The following is a 21800-nucleotide window of genomic DNA, read 5'->3' on the forward strand; positions in this document are numbered from 1 at the left end:
AAGGCTTCTCCTTATATACAGGAAGTAGACCACATCCCAAAGGCAGCTACTCAGCTGCTTGTGGTAGATCCCACCAAGGAGTTGATTGCCAGTCTCATCATGGGGAATAACTACCACCAGCTGCCCAGCCACTCAACCAGGTCCAGCCAAGTTGACACACAACATTAACTACCACAATTCCACCCCTTGTCAACTTGGTGCCTATACAGATCCCTCTCATTAGGTGGCTCCAATCCCCTAGTTCCTCTAAATGGCAACCTCACTCCCTTTGCCTGGTGGGCCATATTCCTCTCCCTCTTGGGCATGGCAGCCCTGCCCCCTCACTCTTGGGCAGCAGCTATAGCTCCATCCCACTGACTCACATGAACAAGCAGCCCCACACCCCAGAACCAAATTGGTGAAGGTCTATCTCTTTGAAACCTAGGAAGCTATGGTGGTTCCACCCCCAAAGGCCATGGTCCTACCCTTTGAGGTGGAGGCAGCTCTGCTTCCTGTTTCCTTAGTCTCTCCGCTTCTGCCTATTAATGCCCAAGGGCAACTCACTCCACCTGGAAATCTTTCTGCCCAAAGGACACTTAGCTTTCTTGCTCCGTGGGCTGGCCAACCTGCTATTCCATTTTATGCCAGTCTCTTCACCAATTAATGCCCGAAGGCAACCCATGCCACCAGGAAACTGTCTACCCAATGGCACCCAGCTTTCTCCTCCATGGGCTGGTAGCCTGTTGCTGTTTGATGCCAGTCTCTGGGCTCTGCTACTGCCGTCTCCCATGCTGGTCTCTCTACCGTAGTATCTCTGTGCCAGTCTCTTGGCTCTGCCCCTGTCATCTCTCATTCCGTATGCTGGGATCTCTCTGCCAGGGTCTTGGGTCAAGGATGCACTCCACTCCTGTTTCCACATTTTAGGTATCTGTCAGAGAAGCACCGCACTCTCTTGGTACCATATTCTGCTCTGGTTACCTAGTGCCACTCTGAGAGGAATATACCATAAATGGGATGGCTTGAACAAACAGGAGTTTATTCTCTTACAGTTCAGGAGGCTTTAAGTCCAAGTTCAAAGTGCCAGGCTCTAGGCGCTATGAGAAATCCCCTCGACCTTGGGCTTCAGCTCTGCCTTTTGCTCCTGGCCCAGAAGCTAGAGGCATTTCTTTACTCGGGTAGCTACTGGCTGTTGAAGCTAACAAGCCCAAGGTCGACAAATAAAATGGCACAGTCCTGATGTTACCAAACCACACGGCAGGCAATTAATTCAAGTTCATTGTAAACCCCAAGGTCGGCAGAGTATGGTAGGCTGATGAACAACAACACAGCTACATGCAGGGTCCAAGTGTGACATAAGCTAGAGACTATCCCCAAGGCTTCTCCTTATATACAGGAAGTAGACCACATCCCAAAGGCAGCTACTCAGCTGCTTGTGGTAGATTCCACCATGGAGTTGATTGCCAGTCTCATCATGGGGAATAACTACCACCAGCTGCCCAGCCACTCAACCAGGCCCAGCCAAGTTGACATACAAATTTAACTACCATAATGTTTTATTATTTAATTAACTAAGGCTAAGATTTCTTTTAACCTGAAAAACAAGCATGCAAATAAAAGCCCCAATGGAAATATAATCATTATTCAAGTGTAGTGACTAGATTATGATCTCTTCCGTATCCCTGTCATGATAGTAGCAGGAGAATCATCACACATATGTACATGCTTTACAAATACATTCTCATGATGGGAGTGATTTGTTGCAGGAGTTTTATGAGCTGAAAAAACAATATGCTATTCTTCAACATAAGACAAGCACTACAGGACTGACAAAAGAAACATTAGGAAAACTGAAATGGCTAAAAGATGCTGCAGAAAAATTGGCTGAAGATACAGAGGACAAGATGAGAAGAATAACAGGTATCTATTCTTTTACCTATCCCACTAATTTGACAACAGCATCATGATATTCTACCTTCCTGGCAGAATGTGCACCAACTTCAATTTGCCATTGACTCAATGTAAAACTATATGAGTCAACTGAGGATGATGACGTCGGAATTAGGCTTGTGCCTTTTGTTCCCTTGCATGGTTTTACCTGGAAAGGTGCTAATGAGTTCATCTGCATTAACCACGACAAACTACTGTTGTCTTTTGAAATGCTCTTCTCCTAACTCAGGGGCTCTCAAATGGGAGTGATTTTACCCACCAGGGAATATTCAGCAATGTCTAAAGATATTTTTGTCCATCACACTGGGGGTGAGGGGAGCTACTGGCATCTTTGGGTAGACAGGGATGCCACTAAAATAAACATCCTACAGTGCATAGGACAGCACCCCACAAGAAAGAATTACCTAGTCCAAAATGTCATTAGTACGAAAGTTTAGAAACCTTGTCCTAACCTATACTGTGCATTTTTCCTCTCACGCAAGTAACTCTTTGGGGATCAGTACGATCCAGCATCTAGGGCACTGCTTCATCTAGCATAAATCTGCAAGGACAGTTCTAAAAGGGACCATATTCTAGACAAGGATTTTGATCAAAATGGACATCTGGTATGCACATGTGTAGGAGACATAGAACACATGGCATCAGAAAGTTAATCACAACTGATATTCACAGTGGTTTCTTTAACAATCATCGTATCTTTAACTGCCTCTAAATCTAAAGAAATGATCACATGACAAATGATATAGTTTTACTTTTCATTATATTTATTGTCTCCAAAAACTTTAAAATTAAGTATATTCATTTGGAATATGAGTAACTCTCAAAATATTAAAATACCCAAATTATTCGCTTCTAAATGCTCCCTTGTTATAAAATGAGTCTCTGGCCTTACAACCACTTAGGTCATCACTATGACATGAAAAAAAAAAAAGAAAATGCAACGTAAGTGTGGGCCAAGGTCAGGAAAAGGACATACTAAACTCAGGAATGATATCTCATGATCTCTCAGAGGGCGGGAGGAGAAAAACCTCCACATTTTACTTTTATTTAATTATTTTTAAAGTAATGGGTTTGTGAGTAATATTTTTTTTCCCAGTACTTTTCCAATAATTTTTGAAAGGAAATACCTGACAAGATTCAGTAAGAAAATCAGAGAATATATTTTATACTCCTTAGGCTATATTATGAAAACCAGTTTATTATTCCCAGTCTTTGGTCCATACTGAAGAAGCAAACATAGGGGAGAATGTTTCTGTCTTATGTTTCACATCAGGGTCTGTTTCGGTTACTTTTATGCTGCTCTGACAGGAATATATCACAAACGAGATGGCTTTAACAAACAGGGATTTTATTCTCTTTACAGTTTTGGAGGCTAGAAGTCTGAGTTCAAAGTGCCAGCTCTAGGGGCTGGGTGGAAGCCTCTCAACCTTGGGCTTCAGCTCTCCCTCCTGCTCCCAGCCCACTGAAGCTGGAGGCTTTTCTTTACTCAGACAGCTGCTGGCTGCTGAGGCTGACAAACCCAAGGTTGACAAGTAAAAAGGCACAGTCCCAATATTACCAAACCACACAACTGGCTATTGATTCAAGTCCATTAAGAGTCCCAAGATCAGCAGACAACATGGCAGGCTGATGAGTAACAACTCAGCTACATGCAGGATTCAAGCGTGCCAAAAGCCCCAGACCATTCCCAAAGCTTCTCCTTGTGCACAGGAAGCAGAGCACATTCTACGGCAGCTACTCAGCTGCTCATGGCAGATTCCACCATGGAGCTGATTGCTGTCTCATCATAGGGAATAACTACATCCACTGCCCAGCCGCCAAAACCAGGCCCACCCAACCTGATATATAACCTTAACTACCACAGGGTCCAAACTGTTTCCACATATCCCATTGACAAAAATTTCTATCATTCTTGCAGTTAGGTTGGAGAGAAGTTTAAGCTGGGGGACTTCTCAGAGAGGTTGCAAGCATTCCATTCCTTTTTTTTTTTTTAATCTTTTCCCACTTTAAGGGCATTTTCTCCATTCAACAAAATAGAAAAACGAGATGCTGATTTGTCTGTCTTCTCTACTTTTCTGTCACTGGGCTATGGTCTTGTTTGTTAGAAAAAGATACGCATGGAATCCCAGTAAAGAATCCCTTGGCAGCACCAAAGAGAGTGAAGAATGGGCCCCAAACTACGGCCAGGGTTCTGTTGGGGTCAGTCAGGGTCACAAGAAATGCAAGGCATACTTGGGCATAGATAAATATAATGTATTTATAAACAGAATTGTCTCAGATATTTATTTACTCTGTAACAAACCACCTCAAAACTTAATGCCTTAAAACAACAGCTATTTTTCATGGTTCTGTGAGTTGTCTATTAGGTTCTCTGCAGGTCTCACCTGGGTTAGACAAATGGCTGGGCTGGGTCTCTGGGCCTCTCTCTACATGGTCTTTCATTCAGGCTCCTTTACAGCCTAGTTGTTTCAGTGTCCTATGAGAAGAAAAGCAGAAGCTGCAAGTCCCTTGAGGTCCTGCAATATGGCCACCACTTTCGGCAGTCCAGGTTTGGGGGGAAAAGATAAATAAATAGACTCTGCTTCTTGATGGGAGGAACTAGAACAAAAGTGTGACCATTTTTAATCTACCAGCAGAGTTAAGGGAAGCAGGCACTGGATGACTAGCAGCAGGGAGAAGCCATTCCCTTTCCTAGGACTGAAGTAATATGGGGAAGCAGCAGTGTTACCAGAGCCCTGTAAAAATTCCAGCATTAGGAAGGAGGCCACTCTGCAGGAGCTGGAGTTGAGAGAGGTAATAACAGCCAAAACCAGGCATGGTGACTTCTCACTCTTCCACTCTCTGGTCCTTGTCAGCACAATCCATTGGACAAATGTAAAGGAAAACTAGAAGGCAAGAGAGCCCAGATGATGTCATGGTTGGCTTTCCAGGATGTAGAATAGGATGAAGACTGGACCCGGTGGGACAAATGGGAAGTAACCAACACCGTCACAGCAACTTCTCTGGTAGAAACACAAGGGTTAAAGTCCCAATGCACTTCCAGCGATTAATCTCCTTTTCAATTCCAAATAATCTATACTGGAAAGTTTCTAGTGACAAAAATCCCACCCCCTTCTACTGCAGCCACTTCCACTTTGAACAACTGTAACTCTTAGAAAGTTCTTCAGACAAAATCTTCCTTCATGAAGCTTTCATCCACTGGTTTCCTTCTATTTCTTCAAGATGACAGAGACGTACCTGCGCTGCTTTCTAAGCTGGCCCTTCAAATACTCGAGAAGAGTTGGTGCATGCCCAGAATCTTCCTTTCCCCATCTGAACCATCACCAGTTAATTCAACATTTGCTTACAGAACAATTTCTAATTTCTCCATCAGTCTGGCTCTTTCCTCTAAGCATATCCAGTTGGACAATTACCCTAAATAAACCAAACCCAGTATTCAGGTGTGATCTAACCAAGTGAAGTGGAGCATTTCACCTTCTTTTTTCTAAATGCTCCACTTTAGCCAAAGGTCAGAATTTTTTCTTAAAGGCCACCTCTCACTGTTACTTATAGCCCCCGATACTTCTTCTATCCTTTGCTCTTGCTAAGGTTTATTCAAATTCCCAGATGTCTGTACAATGAAGAATGAAGAAGTGAATGCATGGATGGAGGGATGGATGGATGGATGGGCAGATGGATGGGCAGATGGATGGGTGGATATGAGTGAAGCCAAGGAAGGCATCGCTTGGTTTTTATGCGTAGGGTCTTCAATGTTAGTAAAGGAGACTGAAGAAATGAAAACATTAGTCCTTTTTATGGAAAGAATGGGAAACTCTAAAGTTATGAACATATGTTAAAAAAAAATGAAGTTAAAAGAGCAAGAATAAACTTTTGGAAATACAGTACTTCACCAGAACTAATCAAGGCTCATCATCTTTCTTTTCATTTCTAATCAATTCTAACTAACAACAGACTCATATTGATAAATATCTTTAGATATGAAACATTTTACACAAAAAGGGCAATTTGTCTGCTCTGATTTCTATGAAAACTTCACAAAAATCTCCAGTGAAAATAAATGTTTTATCCACTGAACCAAACCACAAAAATAAACTTCTTTATAAGACACACAAATCCCTGTTCGTATAACATGAGAATCCACGGGGAATCTGTGAAACAGGAAATAATCTCATTTCTTCCATTTTCTTCTTTCAGATTTAGAAAAGAAAATTCAAGATTTGAATTTAAGTAAACAAGAAAAAGCTGATCAACTGAAACAGCTGGAAGATCAAGTCATTGCCATTAAAAATGAAATTGTTGAGCAAGAAAACAAATACGCTACCTGCTATAGCTAAGCAGTGGGAGTGCAAAGGCCTGTGCAGAGCTGTGGGGGACTTGTGAAGCGGGCCACTGGCCTCTCTGCCTTCCAGGCCCCGCGCCTCTCCTTGCAGTCTGCAGAGGGTGGCTTGAGGCCAGATAAGTGCCATTTTATATGTCATGGAAAGGGGAAGAAAAGATATTGCCTCTGGTTTCAGGAACCCTTCCTCATGCCCTCCTTTTCCTTTTATAACTTTAAAATAATGAGTAATACATTTAAATAAGTATAGCTATTTGCTGAGACTCACTGCAGTCAAATGAATCTAAACTTTCAAATAAATATCTCTAACACTGCCAGTTGTCATCCAGTCAATTCCAACTCAAGGTGGCCCCATATGTGTCAGAGTGGAAATGTGCTCCATAGAGTGTCAGTGGTGATTTTTCAGAAATAAATCATCAGACATTTCTCCTGAGGCCCCTGGATTTGAACCTCCAACCTTTTGGTTAGCAGCCAAGTGTGTTAACCATTGCACCACCCAGAGAGTCATCCCTAATAGTAAAACCCAAGCTACTGCCATAGAGTCAATTGCAATGCATATGACCCTATAGGACAGAATATAACTGCCTCGCAGGGTTTTTAAGGCTGTAAGTCTTTACAGAAGCAATTTCTCACATCTTTCTCCAGTAGAAAGGCTGGTGGGTTTGAACTGCTGACCCTTTGGTTAGGAGCCAAATGCTTCAACCACTACACTACCAAAGCTCCTTTCTCTAATATTAAGATGGGGAAAATATGGATAGTATGTGCTAGATTGCCCTATTTGGGAAAAAAAAATGACATTTGCTTTTATTTATAAAGCTATTATTCTATTATGAATTAAATGCATATAATGCAAAATGTAACTTATTTTCACACCCACTTTTCTACACATTTGCTTTCTCAGCCAAAGGATTCTGTCCTCTCCAAATGGCATTGGAGCAATATTTGAAAAGACAAATATTGAACTACTTCTCATCATTTCTCTGCAGTTAATTTTTGCTGTAAATCTGCTATTTATTTAAAAAAAAAAACCTAGCAATCAATTCTTATTGTGTAGTACAAATTGTTCAGTATAAAAGCTCAGATTATCTGGTTTGCAAATGGTTCTGTGATTTGCCATTAGCTTATTTTGTATGCACATTACAGAATACAGCACATTGTCTCTGTTTCTGGAAGCTACCCTGCACAAGGATTATTTTAAGGGAGATTGGTTCCACATTTTTGAATAAAAAATAATATACATCAACATTGATGTACAAAAGAGGGGAAGCAGTTGGGCTGACTGAGAATAAATGGGTATAAAAATTCATCAAAGGGACTTTAGAATTCTACATAAATATGAAATTTCTTAAAATGTAAATTATTAAGAAAAACTGAGGAATCTATTTTCCTGGAGATCCTGAAAAACAAAATAAAACTCCTAAATGAAGGACAATTATCCCAGAAATCTCTCTTAAAGTATGCTGTTATAATGTCCCACATATCCAGCACTGGAACTTCTGGAAGCCTCCAGTGGTCCACAAAATGCCCTGGAGAGTTGAAAAATATAACTGTCACAAGTCTAAGGACTTTACTTCAAAGTAGAGGGTGCTTTCCTATGACAATGCTTACTTTAAGCTTTGTACACAAATGATTGAATAAATATGGTGAAAGGATACAACCATGATGCCCACTTTCCTGATGAAGTATCCTCTTGTTCTGTTCAAATAACTGCCTCTTGGTCTGTGTACAGGTCCCTTAATTGATCACAATTAAGTCCTGAAATGGAACATTCTTTGCAATGTTATCCATAATTTGTTAGCATCCACACAGTCGAATGCCTTTGGATAGTCAATAAAACACAGGCAAACATCTTTTTGGCATTCTTTGCTTTCAGCCAAGATTCATCTGACATCAGCAACAATATCCCTCATTCCATGTCCTCTTCTGAATCTGGCTGGAATTTTTGGCAGTTCCCTGTCAATATACTGCTGCAACTACTTTTGAATTATCTTTAGCAAAATTTTACTTGCGTGTGGTATTAATGATACGGTTCTATAATTTCCTCATTCTGTTGGATCACCTTTCTTTGGAATAGGCACAAATATTGATCTCTTCCTACAGGAAGCGGGCCAGGTAGCTGTCTTCCAAATTTCTTGGCATAAATGAGTGAGCACCTCCAGAGCCGCGTCTGTTAGTTGAAACATCTCAATGGGTAGGTATTCCATCAATTCCTGCAGCCTTGTTTTTTGTCTTTTTTTCTCCAATTTCTTCATTGCAGCTTGGACTTCTTTCTTCTATACCATTGACTCTTCATCATATACTACCTCCTAAAATGGTTTAACATTGACCAATTCTTTTTGGTACAGTGACTCTGTGTAGTCTTTCCATCTTCTTTTGATGCTTCCTGCATTGCTCAATATTTTGCCCATAGATTCCATCAATATTGCAATTTAAGGCCTGAATATTTTCTTTAGTTCTTTCAGCTTGAGAAATGCTGAGCATGTTCTTCCCTTTTTGTTTTCTAACTCCAGGTATCTGCACATTTCATTATAATATTTTATTTATTTTGTCTTCTTGAGCCACCTTTTGTATGTTGTATCCTTTCACCAGACTTACTCAATCTATATGCTGAGCAAATAGTCCAAGAAGCTGGACTAAAAGAAGAAGTAGGTGGCATCAGGATTGGAGGAAGACTCATCAACAACCTTCAATATGCAAATGACACAATCTTGCTTGCTGAAAGTGAAGAAGACTTGAAGCACTTGAAGATCAGTATGTATTACACTTCAGCATAAAGAAAACAAAAATTCTCACAACTGCACCAATAAGCAACATCATGATAAATGGAGGAAATATTGAAGTTGTTAGGGATTTCATTTTACTTGGATCCACAATTAGTATCTATGAAAGCAGCAGTCAAGAAATCAGACAATGTATTGCACTGGGAAAATTTAGTGCAAAAGACCTCTTTGAAGACTAAGGTGCACTTTACCCAAGCCATGGTCTTTTCAGTAGCCTTACATGCATGTGAAAGCTGGACAGTGAATAAGGGAGACAACAGAAGAATTCATTCAATTTAATTGTGGTATCAGCAAAGAATATTGAAAATACCATGGCCTGCCAAAAGAAGAAACAAATCTGCCTTGGAAGAAGTACAGACTGAAAGCTCCTTGGAAGCAAGAATGGCCAGCCTTTATCTCTTCTACTTTGGTCATGTTGTCAGAAGGGACTAGTCTCTGGAGAATGATACCATGTTTGGTAAACTAGAGGATCAACAAAAAAAGGAAAGACCTTCAACTAGATGGATGGGCACAGTGGCTACAATGTGGGCTCATGCATACAAAGACTGCTGAGGATGGTACAGGATCAGGCAGCATTTCGTTCTGTTGTACATAAGGTCACTATGAGTCAAAAAGACTCAATGGCACCGGCACCTGTTTACAACAATTAAAAAAAAAAAAAACCTTCACTGCCATGGAGTCGAATCCAACTCATAGTGACCCCACCTTGGGTTTCCAAGGTGGTATCTCTATGGAAGTAAATTGCCCAATCTTCCTTCCGGGGAGTGGCTGGTAGGTTTGAACAGCCACCCTTCTGGTTAGCAGTCAAATGCCTTAGTCACTACACCAACAGAGCTCCCAATAGCAACATTCAATTGTTCTTTCTTTTCAGACTAGGGTATGGAAAGGGTTAAGGAGGGAAGAGTTTCTGTCAGCTGACTGGGAAAACTAACTACTGGGCAGTTCTGGAGAAACAGGAAAGTGCCATCAATTAGGAAAACACAATACAGTGAGGGGCAAGATAGACCAATCATCTCAGCAGACCCTGAGGTATTGCAATCTGATGAGGTAAAAACCAATCTGTTGTTGTTATATGTCGTCGAGTCACCTCCGACTCATAGCGACCCCTCCTTGGGTTTCCAAGGCAGTATCACTACAGAAGTAGGATTGCCCAACCTTCCTTCCAAGGAGTGGCTGGTGGGTTTGAACCACCAGCCTTCTGGTTAGCAGTCAAGTGCTTTAGCCACTATGCTATAAACCAATCTAGTTGCTATCAAATTGACTCCAACCGATGGTGACCCAAACTGCACTCCACCAGGTTTTCACAAGGCTTTCAGAAGCAGATTGTCAAGCCATTCTGCTGAGCCATCTCTGGGTTCTGGTAGCATAGTGCCTAAGGCACTTGACTGCTAACCAGAAGGCTGGTGGTTCAAACCCACCAGCCATTCCTCAGAAGGAAAGTTGGGCAATCTACTTCTGTAGAGATACTGCCTCGGAAACCCAAGGAGCGGTCACTATGAATCGGGTCCAACTCCATGGCACATAACAACAACATCTCTGGGTGGGTTTGACCCACCAACCTTTCCATAAGTCATCAAGCACTTAACCATTTATGCCATCTAGGGACTCCTTGGTGAGGTCAGGAAGTATATAACATCCTTAGCAGAGACTACAATTAAAACCAGCTGTGCAAATAAAACTTTATCGATTAACATAGTAAGCTTTAGTTACTTAAAATGTAATATATGAAAAACTTAATTTCTCAGTAATGTCAAATAACTTCTATTACTTGTCGTATCATTTGTTCAAGATATGATCAAGGTAAAGATTGATAATTTGTCTGCAGGCATTTTTTTTTTTTTTTTTTTGCTGTAAAATCTCCAGAGTCTTTAACAATATGTATCAAAATCTATCCTAAGACACACTTTTGATACTGTATACTAAGAAAATAATTTTAAATATAAAAAAATAGCTTTGTGGATAATTCATTGCAACACTGTTCATATGGAAAATAAGAGAGTAAACGTTGTTGTTAGGTGCCCTCAAGTTGATTCTTACTGCTAACGGCCCTGTGGACAACAGAACAAAACACTGCCCAGTCCTGTGCCTTTCTTACAGTTGTTGCTATACTTGAGCCCATCATTGCAGCCATCGTGTCCATCCATCTATCTCGTTGAGGGTCTTCCTCTTTCTCACTGACCCTCTACTTTACCAGGCATGACATCCTTTTACAAGGACTGGTCCCTCATGACAACATATCCAAAGTTTGAGAAACGAAGTCGCACTATCCTCTCTTCTAAGGAGCATTCTGAATGTACTTCTTCCAAGACAGATTTGTTCATTCTTCTGGCAGTCCATGGTATATTCGATATTCTTTGCCAACACCATAATGGAAATGCACCAATTCTTCTGTAGTCTTCTTTATTCATTGTCCAGCTTTCACATGCATGTGAGGCAACTGAAGATACCATGGCTTGAGCAAGGCATACCTTAGTCTTCAAAGTGATACCTGATAATAGAATCTAAACAGCAAACAATTAAAAAACAATTGGATATTATTATTTTACCAGCCTGGGTTCTTGGTTGTAAACACTCAAAACCAATTACATTTTGTTAAGTAGGAAAGGAATTGATTGAAAGGATATATGATAGCATACAAAATAGAAATGGGTGAAGATAATGCTACTAAGGACAATTGTGTACCTAGGACTACAGCTAAGATTACACATCAGTAACACTCAGGGTAGGATGACAGTGCTGGATCTGCTGGACATGAGTCATCACCCCAGCTGTTCCCACCTGTGTCTGCCCCTTGGTGTCTTCACCCCCTCATGACTCAGTGTCCCTGGGAGGAGTATCCAGCTGGTTGAGCCTTATGAAACTCATGTGAAATTGTCCACTACAGATTAGTAAGTAAGCACAAGTAAGCCCATGCTTACCTTGCTTATTCCATCCCTGTCAGGGATTGTAAATTTGAAAAGAGATGTTGATACTATAGGAAGGGGCTGTGGGGTTGGGAAAGAGAGATGCCAGCCATACCTACAAGCAGAATTGTGTGTGTGTGTGTGTGTGTGTGTGTGATTTGGAAAATTTACAGAGCAAATTCACATTCCATACAATAGTTCACATACATTTTGTCTCATGACATTCACTACAATTTACCCCAATGCAACAGCTCCCCTCCCACTTCCTCCCAATAGTTACCTCTTCACTGCATCCATCCCTCCATGCACTCCTGCCCCCTGAACTGTCTCCTTATGCATAAACAGCCCTTCTTTCTCCCCTGATTGATCTCTCCAAGGAGTGTATCTACCTCAGGTAAATGTTCAACTAATATATGTCTGTCTTTTGTTTGGCTGGAAGCCACAGGTGTGGGTTCAATTCCAGACCTGAAGGGCAGCTAGGGGCCAGAGTCTCAGTGGTGCCACCAGGCTCCATCAGACCAGCAAACCTGGTCCCCCCCCCCCTTTTTATTTTCCCAAATGATTCTGAGTTTTGTTCCACATTGTTCTCCCTCTCTGTCCAGGATCTCCTCCATAGATCCCCCTCGGAGCAGTTGACGGTGGTACTGGGCACCATCTAGTTCTTCGGGTTGCATAGTCGTAAAGGCTGTGGATCACATGGTGTACCAGTCGCTAGGACTAATTGTTTCCACGAATCTTTGGTTTTCTTCTTTCTTCTTTGCTCTAGGTGAGAAGAGAGCCATCATTGCATCTAGATGGCTGCTTGCAAGCTTTTAAGATCCCAGTCACTACACACAAAAGTAGGAGGTAGAACAATGTTTTGTGTGGTTTTTTATGCCAATTGAGAGAAGCAGAATCTTTGACATGGTGAAACAGTATGAAATTGTTCACTACAGAGTAGTAAGTAAGCACAAGTAAGCCTGAACTTACTTTGCCTATTGAATAATACAACACTGTAGACTGAGATTGTGGACTTCATTTCTCTTCAGTTGATGTTGCTGGATTTATGATCTTCTTTCTTTACTATGTATTTCATGTTCCCTCTGCTTTCAGCAAGATTTGCTTTACCAGGTATGGTGACCTCAACCTTCTTTCATGTAGATTCTAAGCCTTGAAGGTCATCACCAATAGGGGCAGAGTGCTTTAAATTACATTTTTCCCGTGAACATGGCAGTACTAACATAGTCCAGATTCTAGTCCATTACTCCTTGCTCTCACTGTGTTCTAGCTCTCACTGTGTCCTGTTTCCTTTTAATAGTTGGAATCAATCAATCATCCTAGCCAAAATTATAATCTTCCTTTTTGCCTGTTTATCTTCTAACATGAGGAGTCTAGATAGCTGGATATTGGTTATGCATTTCAATTTGCTGGAACAACTGTTGTGTCATTTAGTGAAAGCAAACATCCTTTGCAACTAAAGCCCAAAGTCACAGGTAAGGGAAGTAAAAGTTAGCCTGTGAGTCATTTTAGGAGCTCTGGTAGCATAGTGCCAAAGGCACTTGACTGCTAACCAGAAGGCTGGTGGTTCAAACCTACCAGCCACTCCTTGGAAGGAAGGTTGGGCAATCTACTTCCGTAGTGATACTGCCTTGGCAACCCAAGGAAGGGTCGCTATGAGTCGGGGCCGACTTGACAGCACATAACAACAACAACAACATGAGTTATTTTTATATAATTGTGAGCAGCATCACATATACTCTTGGTTCTTAGATTTATATATTCTGTTTATAGGATGCGCTGCCAGCTTTCATTACAGGAGGCATAGCCCACCTCCCATCTATTTTAGAAAGATGATTTGATACGGGTATCCCCCTTCCCCAGGGGAAATAAAAAAGTAATTGAACCAAGTGAAGTATGCAAAATACTTATATATAATTAATAAATGGTACTTAGAAAGGCATTTGACTGCTAACCAGAAGGCTGAAGGTTCAAACCCACCAGCCACTCCTCGGAAGGAAGGCTGAGCAATCTACTTCCGTAGTGATACTGCCTCAGAAACCCAAGGAGGGGTCACTATGAGTCCAGTTCAACTCAACAGCAGTAAGTTTTGGTTTTGGTACTTAGAAAATACTATTAGAAGATACACTTCCATTCTTCATATGAAATATTTACCTTCATCAACATGCACACATTGTCTTTATCTTCGTTTTCATTGTTCTAATGTTTTCCTATGCACAGCCATGGTTAGCTTTGGTGACACATACCAAAGACTAGGGAAGAGATGGTTGGCTGCATTTTACATTATTCTCACTAGGTGGCAACAAGTTAAGTAAACTGTGTTTCAAAGATCTCTCCAGTCATCCCAATATGGCACTAAGAATTAAAATCTCATCTTTAGTACTGTTACTTCCTAAAGCTAAGACTTGGAAATATAAATATTTAGCCCTCAAAATATTCACAGTAAAAAAAACAAAACAACAACAACAACAAAAAAAAAAAAACTTTAATATGATCCTGTTGAAGATATTACCTCTGATGGGAAAAGATCTAAAATGACTATGTCAGAAAAGTCCTAGACACAGCTGGGCAAACTTCTGGAGAAACCAGATGCAGGCCTCACAGGGGCTCTCATATGATTTTCTCCCTGGTGTTGTCTCTCATTCAGGAAAGAAGTTTAACAAATTCCTAAGTATAAGTTGTGTTGTTGTTGTTATGTGCCGTCAAATCGGACCCAACTCATAGCGACCCCTCCTTGGGTTTCCAAGGCAGTATCACTACGGAAGTAGGTTGTCCCATCTTCCTTCCGAGGAGTGGCTGGTGGGTTTGAACCGCCAGCCTTCTGATTAGTAGTCAAGTGCCTTAGGCACTATGCTACCAGTTGTGTTGCGTAAGTATAAGAGATCTGAAGAATTCACTAGCCCCACCCACCCTCTCATTTTCTGGAGAATACTGAGGTTGAGAACCAGGGTCCTACAGCTAGTTGACAGAAATGCCAAGGTCAGTTGGTAGAAATGCCATGGGAGATACATTCTGTGGCATGGCCCATTCTACTTCACCAAATGCTCTTTCAAGATAGCTAGTTCTTTAAACTGCTCTTAGTGGTCCTTGATGGCCTTATTTAAATGTACCATGAAACATAAAACAAAACAAACTCATTGCCATCAAGTTGATTCTGACTCATAGTGGATTCTATCCCCATTAGGTCTCCCAAACTGTAACTCTTTATGGAAGTAGATTGCCTTATCTTCCTCTGGAGGAGCAGCTGGTGGTGCTGCTGTTCAGGGTTTTAACTCCTGACCTTCTGGTCAGTAGGCAAATGCCTCCCCCACTATGCCACCAGAGCTCCTTACCATTAAACAAAATAGAACATTATTCAAAAATGAGTAAGCAATTTCTTACAAATGTCATCTATTTTATAAGTTAAATACTTTGAACATGTCAATAAATAAACATTTCATACAAAGTAATTCAGGTTAGATGAAAAGAAAGTCCAAAGTAGCTGACTAAATAGAAATAGTTTATCCTTGAAATGTTACCAATGGGTCTACATAGTCATCTTGGAACCAGGAGGGAAGACCAGCTGGTGTCCTGAGGATAACAAGGACAGAAAGAGGGAAGAATATTGGGATCCTTAAGATGCTATTGACCTGAAATATCAGCCTTGAACCTGGCCAAATTACTTCAGAGTGCTGAATCTGATAGCAAGGAGCTCGGGTGGCGCAGTGCCTAAGGCATTTGACTATTAACCAGAAGGTGGGTGGTTCAAACGCATCAGCTGCTCCACAGAAGGTGGAACAATCTACTTGCATAAAAGATTTACTGCCTTGGAAACCCAATGAGGGCCGCTATGAGTTGGAATCGACTCAATCAGTGAGTTTGGTTTGGAATCTGATAGCAGAATCCCGATCAAAAGGGGAGAAAATTTGGAACAGAATTCCAAATTCTCATAGAATCTAAACTTTCTATAGCCATTGAGACTGAATGAACCTTCAAAACTGTTGAGCTAAGATAATGTTTAAACCTTAAACCAAAAATGTCCCCTAAAGTCTTCTTGTAACTAAATAACAGGCTAGGTTCTTTAGTAAAGAATGTCTGCCTTGAGTGCTGTGTTCTTTCAAAGAACTGTCTATATGAGATCAAACTGACAAAGCAACTCAAAAGGTCAGATGGGAAGCTTAGAGGACTGTGAGTCCGTGTTAATAAAGGAAGAAGAAAAAGGAAGGCAAGAGTGGTTACACAACTTGAATGTAATCTATGACACTGAATTGTACATGTAGAAATTGAATTAGTATATTTTGCTGTGAATACTTTCAACAACAATTATAAAAAAAAGAGAGAAAAAAGAAAAAAAAAGATGTTACTGAGCAAAAATGTACAATCTTTTGGAACTATGTCTTTTGAGAATAGCCCACGAAGCAAGAATAGAGCTGTAGTAATTAAGCACATTCAACAGAATAGTTTTAAGAGTTATCAAAATTTTTCATGTAGTTTTTAAAAAGAAGCCTATAATGTAACTTAAAAATAACAAGATGAGGCAGATTTTATATATTAAGTTTTATGTTATGATATGTATTTACTTAACACATTCATTTGATTATGTAGGAAAAAAAGCAAACACTCAACTAATGAGTGAATGGAATAGCAATCCAGACTATTGTCTCTGTTAAAATGAATAGTTACTTTAACTCAAATCTTTCTCTTGATTTTCAATTGATTGAGCCAATTAAAGTATCACCTTCCTGTGAACTTCTCAGAAATTATTACAAATGGAAGTTAACCTAGCCTACAAATCTAACAACTAAACCAGTGTTTAAAAATTCCAGAGATCTGTACCATGGGAAGAAACTCAAAGCTTGGAAAAGCTGTATAAACATTCCATATTTAAAGATAAACACTTGGGGATCTTTACAACATTCAGGTTTAGCTTTGTGTTGGCCATACTGCATTATGACTCATCTAGGGAAGGCAAGCTATGAATGGAAAAGATCTCAAATATTCAGGAGTCAAAGAACAATTGCTTTCATTTGGGCAGGTGGGGAGACTCATTGCCATCAAGTTGATTCCAACTCATAGCGACCCCACTGGGTTTCCAAGGCTATAAATCTTTACAGAAGCAGACTGCTCTTTCTTCCATGGAGCAGTTGGTGGGTTTGAACCACTAACCTTTTGGTTAGCAGCCAAATGCCTTAACTATTAATAGGGAGTCTAAAATGTCTTACAAATGTAAAAAAAAAAGATTGATTTTCTTTTTTACCTTCTAAAGTTCTCTTTTTAAAATCCTAGTCTATAACTCTTCAGAAGCCCATCATACATTCTACACAGCCGGTAGACAGAAATGCATACATTAAATTTCCTCCTGAACAAACACAGTTTTCTTTCAACTTTGGGAGGCAACTCTGATATAGAATTTGAAAGATCTAAACGTTTATAGGGGCACATTTCTCTTTAAGAAAAAAATAATCAGTGACCTGTCAATCCTGCACATAGTTTCCCATATTTTCACAGGAGCGTGTAGCAAAGGAAATGGTTAACAAAAATTAATGGAACCCTGGTTGTGCAGTGGTTAAAGCACTCAGCTGTTAACAGAAAAGTCAGTCGTCTAAACTCAGCAACCACTGCTCAACAGAAAGACATAGCAGTCTGCTTACATAAAGACTGTAGCCTTGGAAATCCGATGAGGCAGTTCTACCCTGTGGGGTCACTATGAGTTGGAATTGACTTGGTAATCCATCCCAACCCAAATAGACTTTGACGTCTCAAACTCAAGTTGCTATAAAGTACCTGTATACTTCAGGAGATAGCAGAAAGCTTGATTTGTTTTTCCCCATCTCAGCTGCCAGAGACACCAACTCTTGTCTAGGAGACGTGAACATTGTCCATTGTCTCCATGTAGATTACAGAGTCTAAGAAGGTGAACCTGTGGACATAAAATGTTACATTTGAGAATAAAATCACAGGAAATCTTAATTTAAAAAAGAAAAATTGAAATATTTTATTAGAATAAGAGCTATACATGCTCTTTATAGAAAAAAACAATAAACGCAAACAAAACAACCACTGCCATGGAGTTGGATCCAACTCATAGCGACCCCTCCTTGTGTTTCCGAGGCAGTATCACTACGGAAGTAGATTGCCCAACATTCCTTCCGAGGAGTGGGTATGAACCGCCAGCCTTCTGGTTAGCAGTCAAATGCATTAGGCACTACTAGAGCTCCTAGAAAAAAAAAAATATATATATGAAAAATAATCATATTCATTTAATATTTTGAGGCTGTAGGTACAATTTTTGAGTAGTCACTACTTTTAGTCCTTCAAGAATTACATAATATATATATGATATACATATTCTTTTTTTCATAATTGGAGCCTATTTTTTTTCCCACTTACATCATGGAAATAGGTCCCATTTTTTTCACAACCATGTAGTATTCCATTACATGGATCTAGCATGATTTATTAACTAATTTCTTATCAATCATCATTTAGGTAATTTTTTCTTCCTATAAACAATATTGTAAACACATTTATATGCATAATTTGTCACATTCTCCCAATTATTTCCTTAGGTTTAATTCCTTTATGGAGAGTCAGCGTCAAAATCATGCATATTTAACACATATTTCAGATTGTCCTCCAGAAAGGCACACTTTTACCTTCCCTGATGAACCATTCTACAGATAAGATGGCTAAGGCTTGGGGACAGTGACTTACCATTATATTATCAGCACCACTTTGCAGCTTCTAACATGGTTGTGAACATATGGTCACTTCTTGGTGATCCTCATACAAATTACACTACCTTCATTACAGTTTCTGTGCAGTCACTAAACAAGTGTATGTTGGATTAATACTTACACGTTAATTAATGCTTTATGTATCTAAATCATAGCAAACTGCTCACTTTTTAATATTTCCCACAGAGCATGCTGCATGCCTTTTAAAGTACTAATGGAGTTCCGGTGGCGTAGTGGCTAAGGCATCTGACTGCTAACCAGAAAGCTAGCGGTTCAAACCCACCAGTCACTCCTTGGAAGGAAGGCTGGGCAATCTACTTCCGTAGTGATACTGCCTCGAAAACCCAAGGAGGGGTCATTATAAGTCAGATCCGACTCGTTGGCAGTGGGTTTAATGTATATTGGGAATGACTCATTGCAGCTAAAGAACTATCTGTGAATGATTTCTCTCCCAGACAGAACAATAGGCATAGTTCCAGGCATTTAATCCCTCATTCTAGAATTCATTCAACAAATACCTGGTGAGCACCGCCAGGTGCCAGCTCTGCTTGGTGCTGGAGAAATCGAGACATTCTCAAGGCACTTGCAACTTAGCAAAAAAGTTACATATGTGGCAAGTACTCCTTGCACACCTACAGTGTGCTCTGCACTGTGCTGGGATGGAACAGAGAGCACCAGGCAGGGTTCCTGGCTTCCTGGCAGGGCCGTTCCAGAGCCATCCAGCAGTACATGTGTGGCCAGGTACAGCGCCTGGGCAGTGGGGTTGGCAGATGTCATATGCAAAGCGTCATCAGAGCTGGACTGGAACAGAAGTAAAAGCTCAGGAAGGCAGAGAAGGCATTCCAGGCAGAGGAAACTGTATGAATCAAAAACACAGGGTTTAGGTTTCCACAATGGTGAGTTTACAATGGCTATAATAAGGCCGGTGGGCCAGATTTCAAAGAGCCTTATGAACTGTGCTAAAGCACCTAAACTTTGCACTAGTTTCACAGAGAAGGAAACTGAGGCATACAAATGTGAGGTGTCTTTCCATGGTCCCAATTTGTTATTTTAAAAGCCTTGTCATGTCTTTCAGTAAATCCATTGTTGTTGTTGTTATGTGCCGTTGAGTTGGACCCAACGCATAACAACCCCTCCTTGGGTTTCCGAGGCGCTGTCACTACGGAAGCAGATTGCCCAACCTTCCTTCCGAGGAGTGGCTAGTGGGTTTGAACTGCCAGCCTTCTGGTTAGCAATCAAATGCCTTAGGCACTATGCCACCAGAGGTCCTATGAACAAATGGTGAATTTTAATTTCACAGGCCTTTGAATTTCTACTTCAGAGTAAAAACAGACTTGGTTGACATTTGTCATTTATAGTCCACCTTACTCAAGAAAAGGAGCTCTGGTGGCGTAGTGGATAAGGCATTTGGCTGCTAACCAGAAGGTCAGCAGTTAAAACTCACCAGTCACTCCACAGAAGGAAGATGGGGAGATCTACTTCCATAAGGATTTACAGCCTTGAAACCCACTGGGGGTTGCTATGAGTTGGAAAGACTTGATGGCAGTGAGTTTTTTTCTTTTTTTTTAGTTTATTCAAGAAGTATAACAAAAATTTATAAAAATATATATATTTCAAAACAGACTCAGAATTTTTCTTTTTACACCAGTTATAGACAAATACATTCTCCTTGTTTTTTTAAAAAAAAAAAGTTAAAACATTACAGATATGGCAGAAGCTCCTTTAAGCTCTGCCCGAACCTCAATCCTGCACCTTTTCCCAAAGTACCCACTATTATCCATTTGCCATTTGCTGTGTCTGAGGCACTCTGGTGGTGTAGTGGGTAAGGCATTTGGCTGCTAATCGGAAGGTCAGTGGTTGAAGCCCACCAACTACTCTATAAGAAGAAGATGGAGGATCTACTTCTGTGAAGATTTACAGCTTTGAAAACTATATGAGGGTCACTGTGAGTTGGAATTGACTCAATGGTCGTGAGCTTTTTTTTTCTTTTCTTTTCTTTTTTTGGTAGGTTTCCATCTGGAACGTTATCATTGTTTATTTATATAGATGTGTGTTTGGTGAAAAGAGAAAATTGTAACATTCTTCCCTTGTCTTGGATTTTAAACCCTTATTGACTTTTACCAACAGCGTATACATTTAAAACAATGCTGGCCTTTCCTAGAAGTAATAGATACCATTAGAACTAGCATAATGTCTGGCACATAGAAGGTGCTGTTTGTAGAAATGTTTGCTAAATAATGAGAGAAATGTTGCTTTTAAAGCAACCAATTAAATCGGTGGACTTGGCCAAATAGTGCTGGTATCATCACCTAGATTAAAAAGTCCTGGGTCGATAACTGGATTGTCAGTCCCATAGTTCTTGATTTCCTAGTAGGAGCACTGAGGAATCACCTAGCCCTAGATCTCACTAGATGGAGGTTAATAAAAACATTTTATTAGCTGTGTTGAAAAGCACAAAACACCCTGCAACATCTTTGTCTGGCAAACAGCCCAATATTTGAACCAGCATCTAATCCTGGAGTGAAACCTCGTGCTGACTTGTTTCTGATGTGCTAAAACGCTAGCGCTCGGCTCTGGGTGGGCTGGCCTTCATAAATCTGATTAGCAGCCTTGGCAGCTGCAAACTAACAGCCATAATGAAATAAACGCTCTCTTTCCAGAAGAGCAGGCTTATTCTTTCAGAGGAACTGCAGTTGTAGAGTGAAGTCATCTAGAAGGCCAAGGGCATTATGTTTGGGAGGGAGCAAGACTGCTGCTATTTGAGAGAAGAGATGCCTTTCGTTAGCCCTTCCATCTTTTCTCAATGTGCTCAAATCAAGGATCCTGCTTCCCTGTGTAAATACTGGGTTGGGAATTAGGGTCTACTCCTTGTATAAGCCATGAATCCTGGCAGTACATTTAGCTAGCTGATTAAATTCAGCTTCCTGGATCACTGTAGGTAATAATTAATAATCCATCCTAATCAATACTCTTACTGCAAACCTATCATGAGCTTCTGATATAAAGATACTGCCTGAACCTTGTTGTTGTTCTTGTTATGTGCTGTCGAGTCGACCCCGACTCATAGCGACCCCTCCTTGGGTTTCCGAGGCAGTATCACTACGGAAGTAGGATTGCCCAACCTTCCTTCCGAGGAGTGGCT

At 40.5% G+C, this 21800-nt stretch overlaps 1 protein-coding gene across 1 annotated transcript in view; it reads left to right on the forward strand.

Moving 5' to 3' along the window:
* LAMB4 (laminin subunit beta 4) overlaps window positions 1–6260 on the forward strand; it is a 113992-nt gene extending 107732 nt beyond the window's left edge. The window contains exons 29-30 of the mRNA XM_007945055.1: window positions 1743–1896; window positions 6121–6260. Of these exons, the coding sequence (XP_007943246.1) occupies window positions 1743–1896; window positions 6121–6260 (294 nt within the window). The remainder of the gene's footprint in view (window positions 1–1742; window positions 1897–6120) is intronic.
* The last annotated feature ends 15540 nt before the right edge of the window (window positions 6261–21800 follow it).

This window comes from Orycteropus afer, unplaced genomic scaffold, assembly GCF_000298275.1.
Source record: "Orycteropus afer afer isolate SDZICR_OR568_19922 unplaced genomic scaffold, OryAfe1.0 scaffold00007, whole genome shotgun sequence".
Lineage (NCBI taxonomy): Eukaryota > Metazoa > Chordata > Mammalia > Tubulidentata > Orycteropodidae > Orycteropus > Orycteropus afer.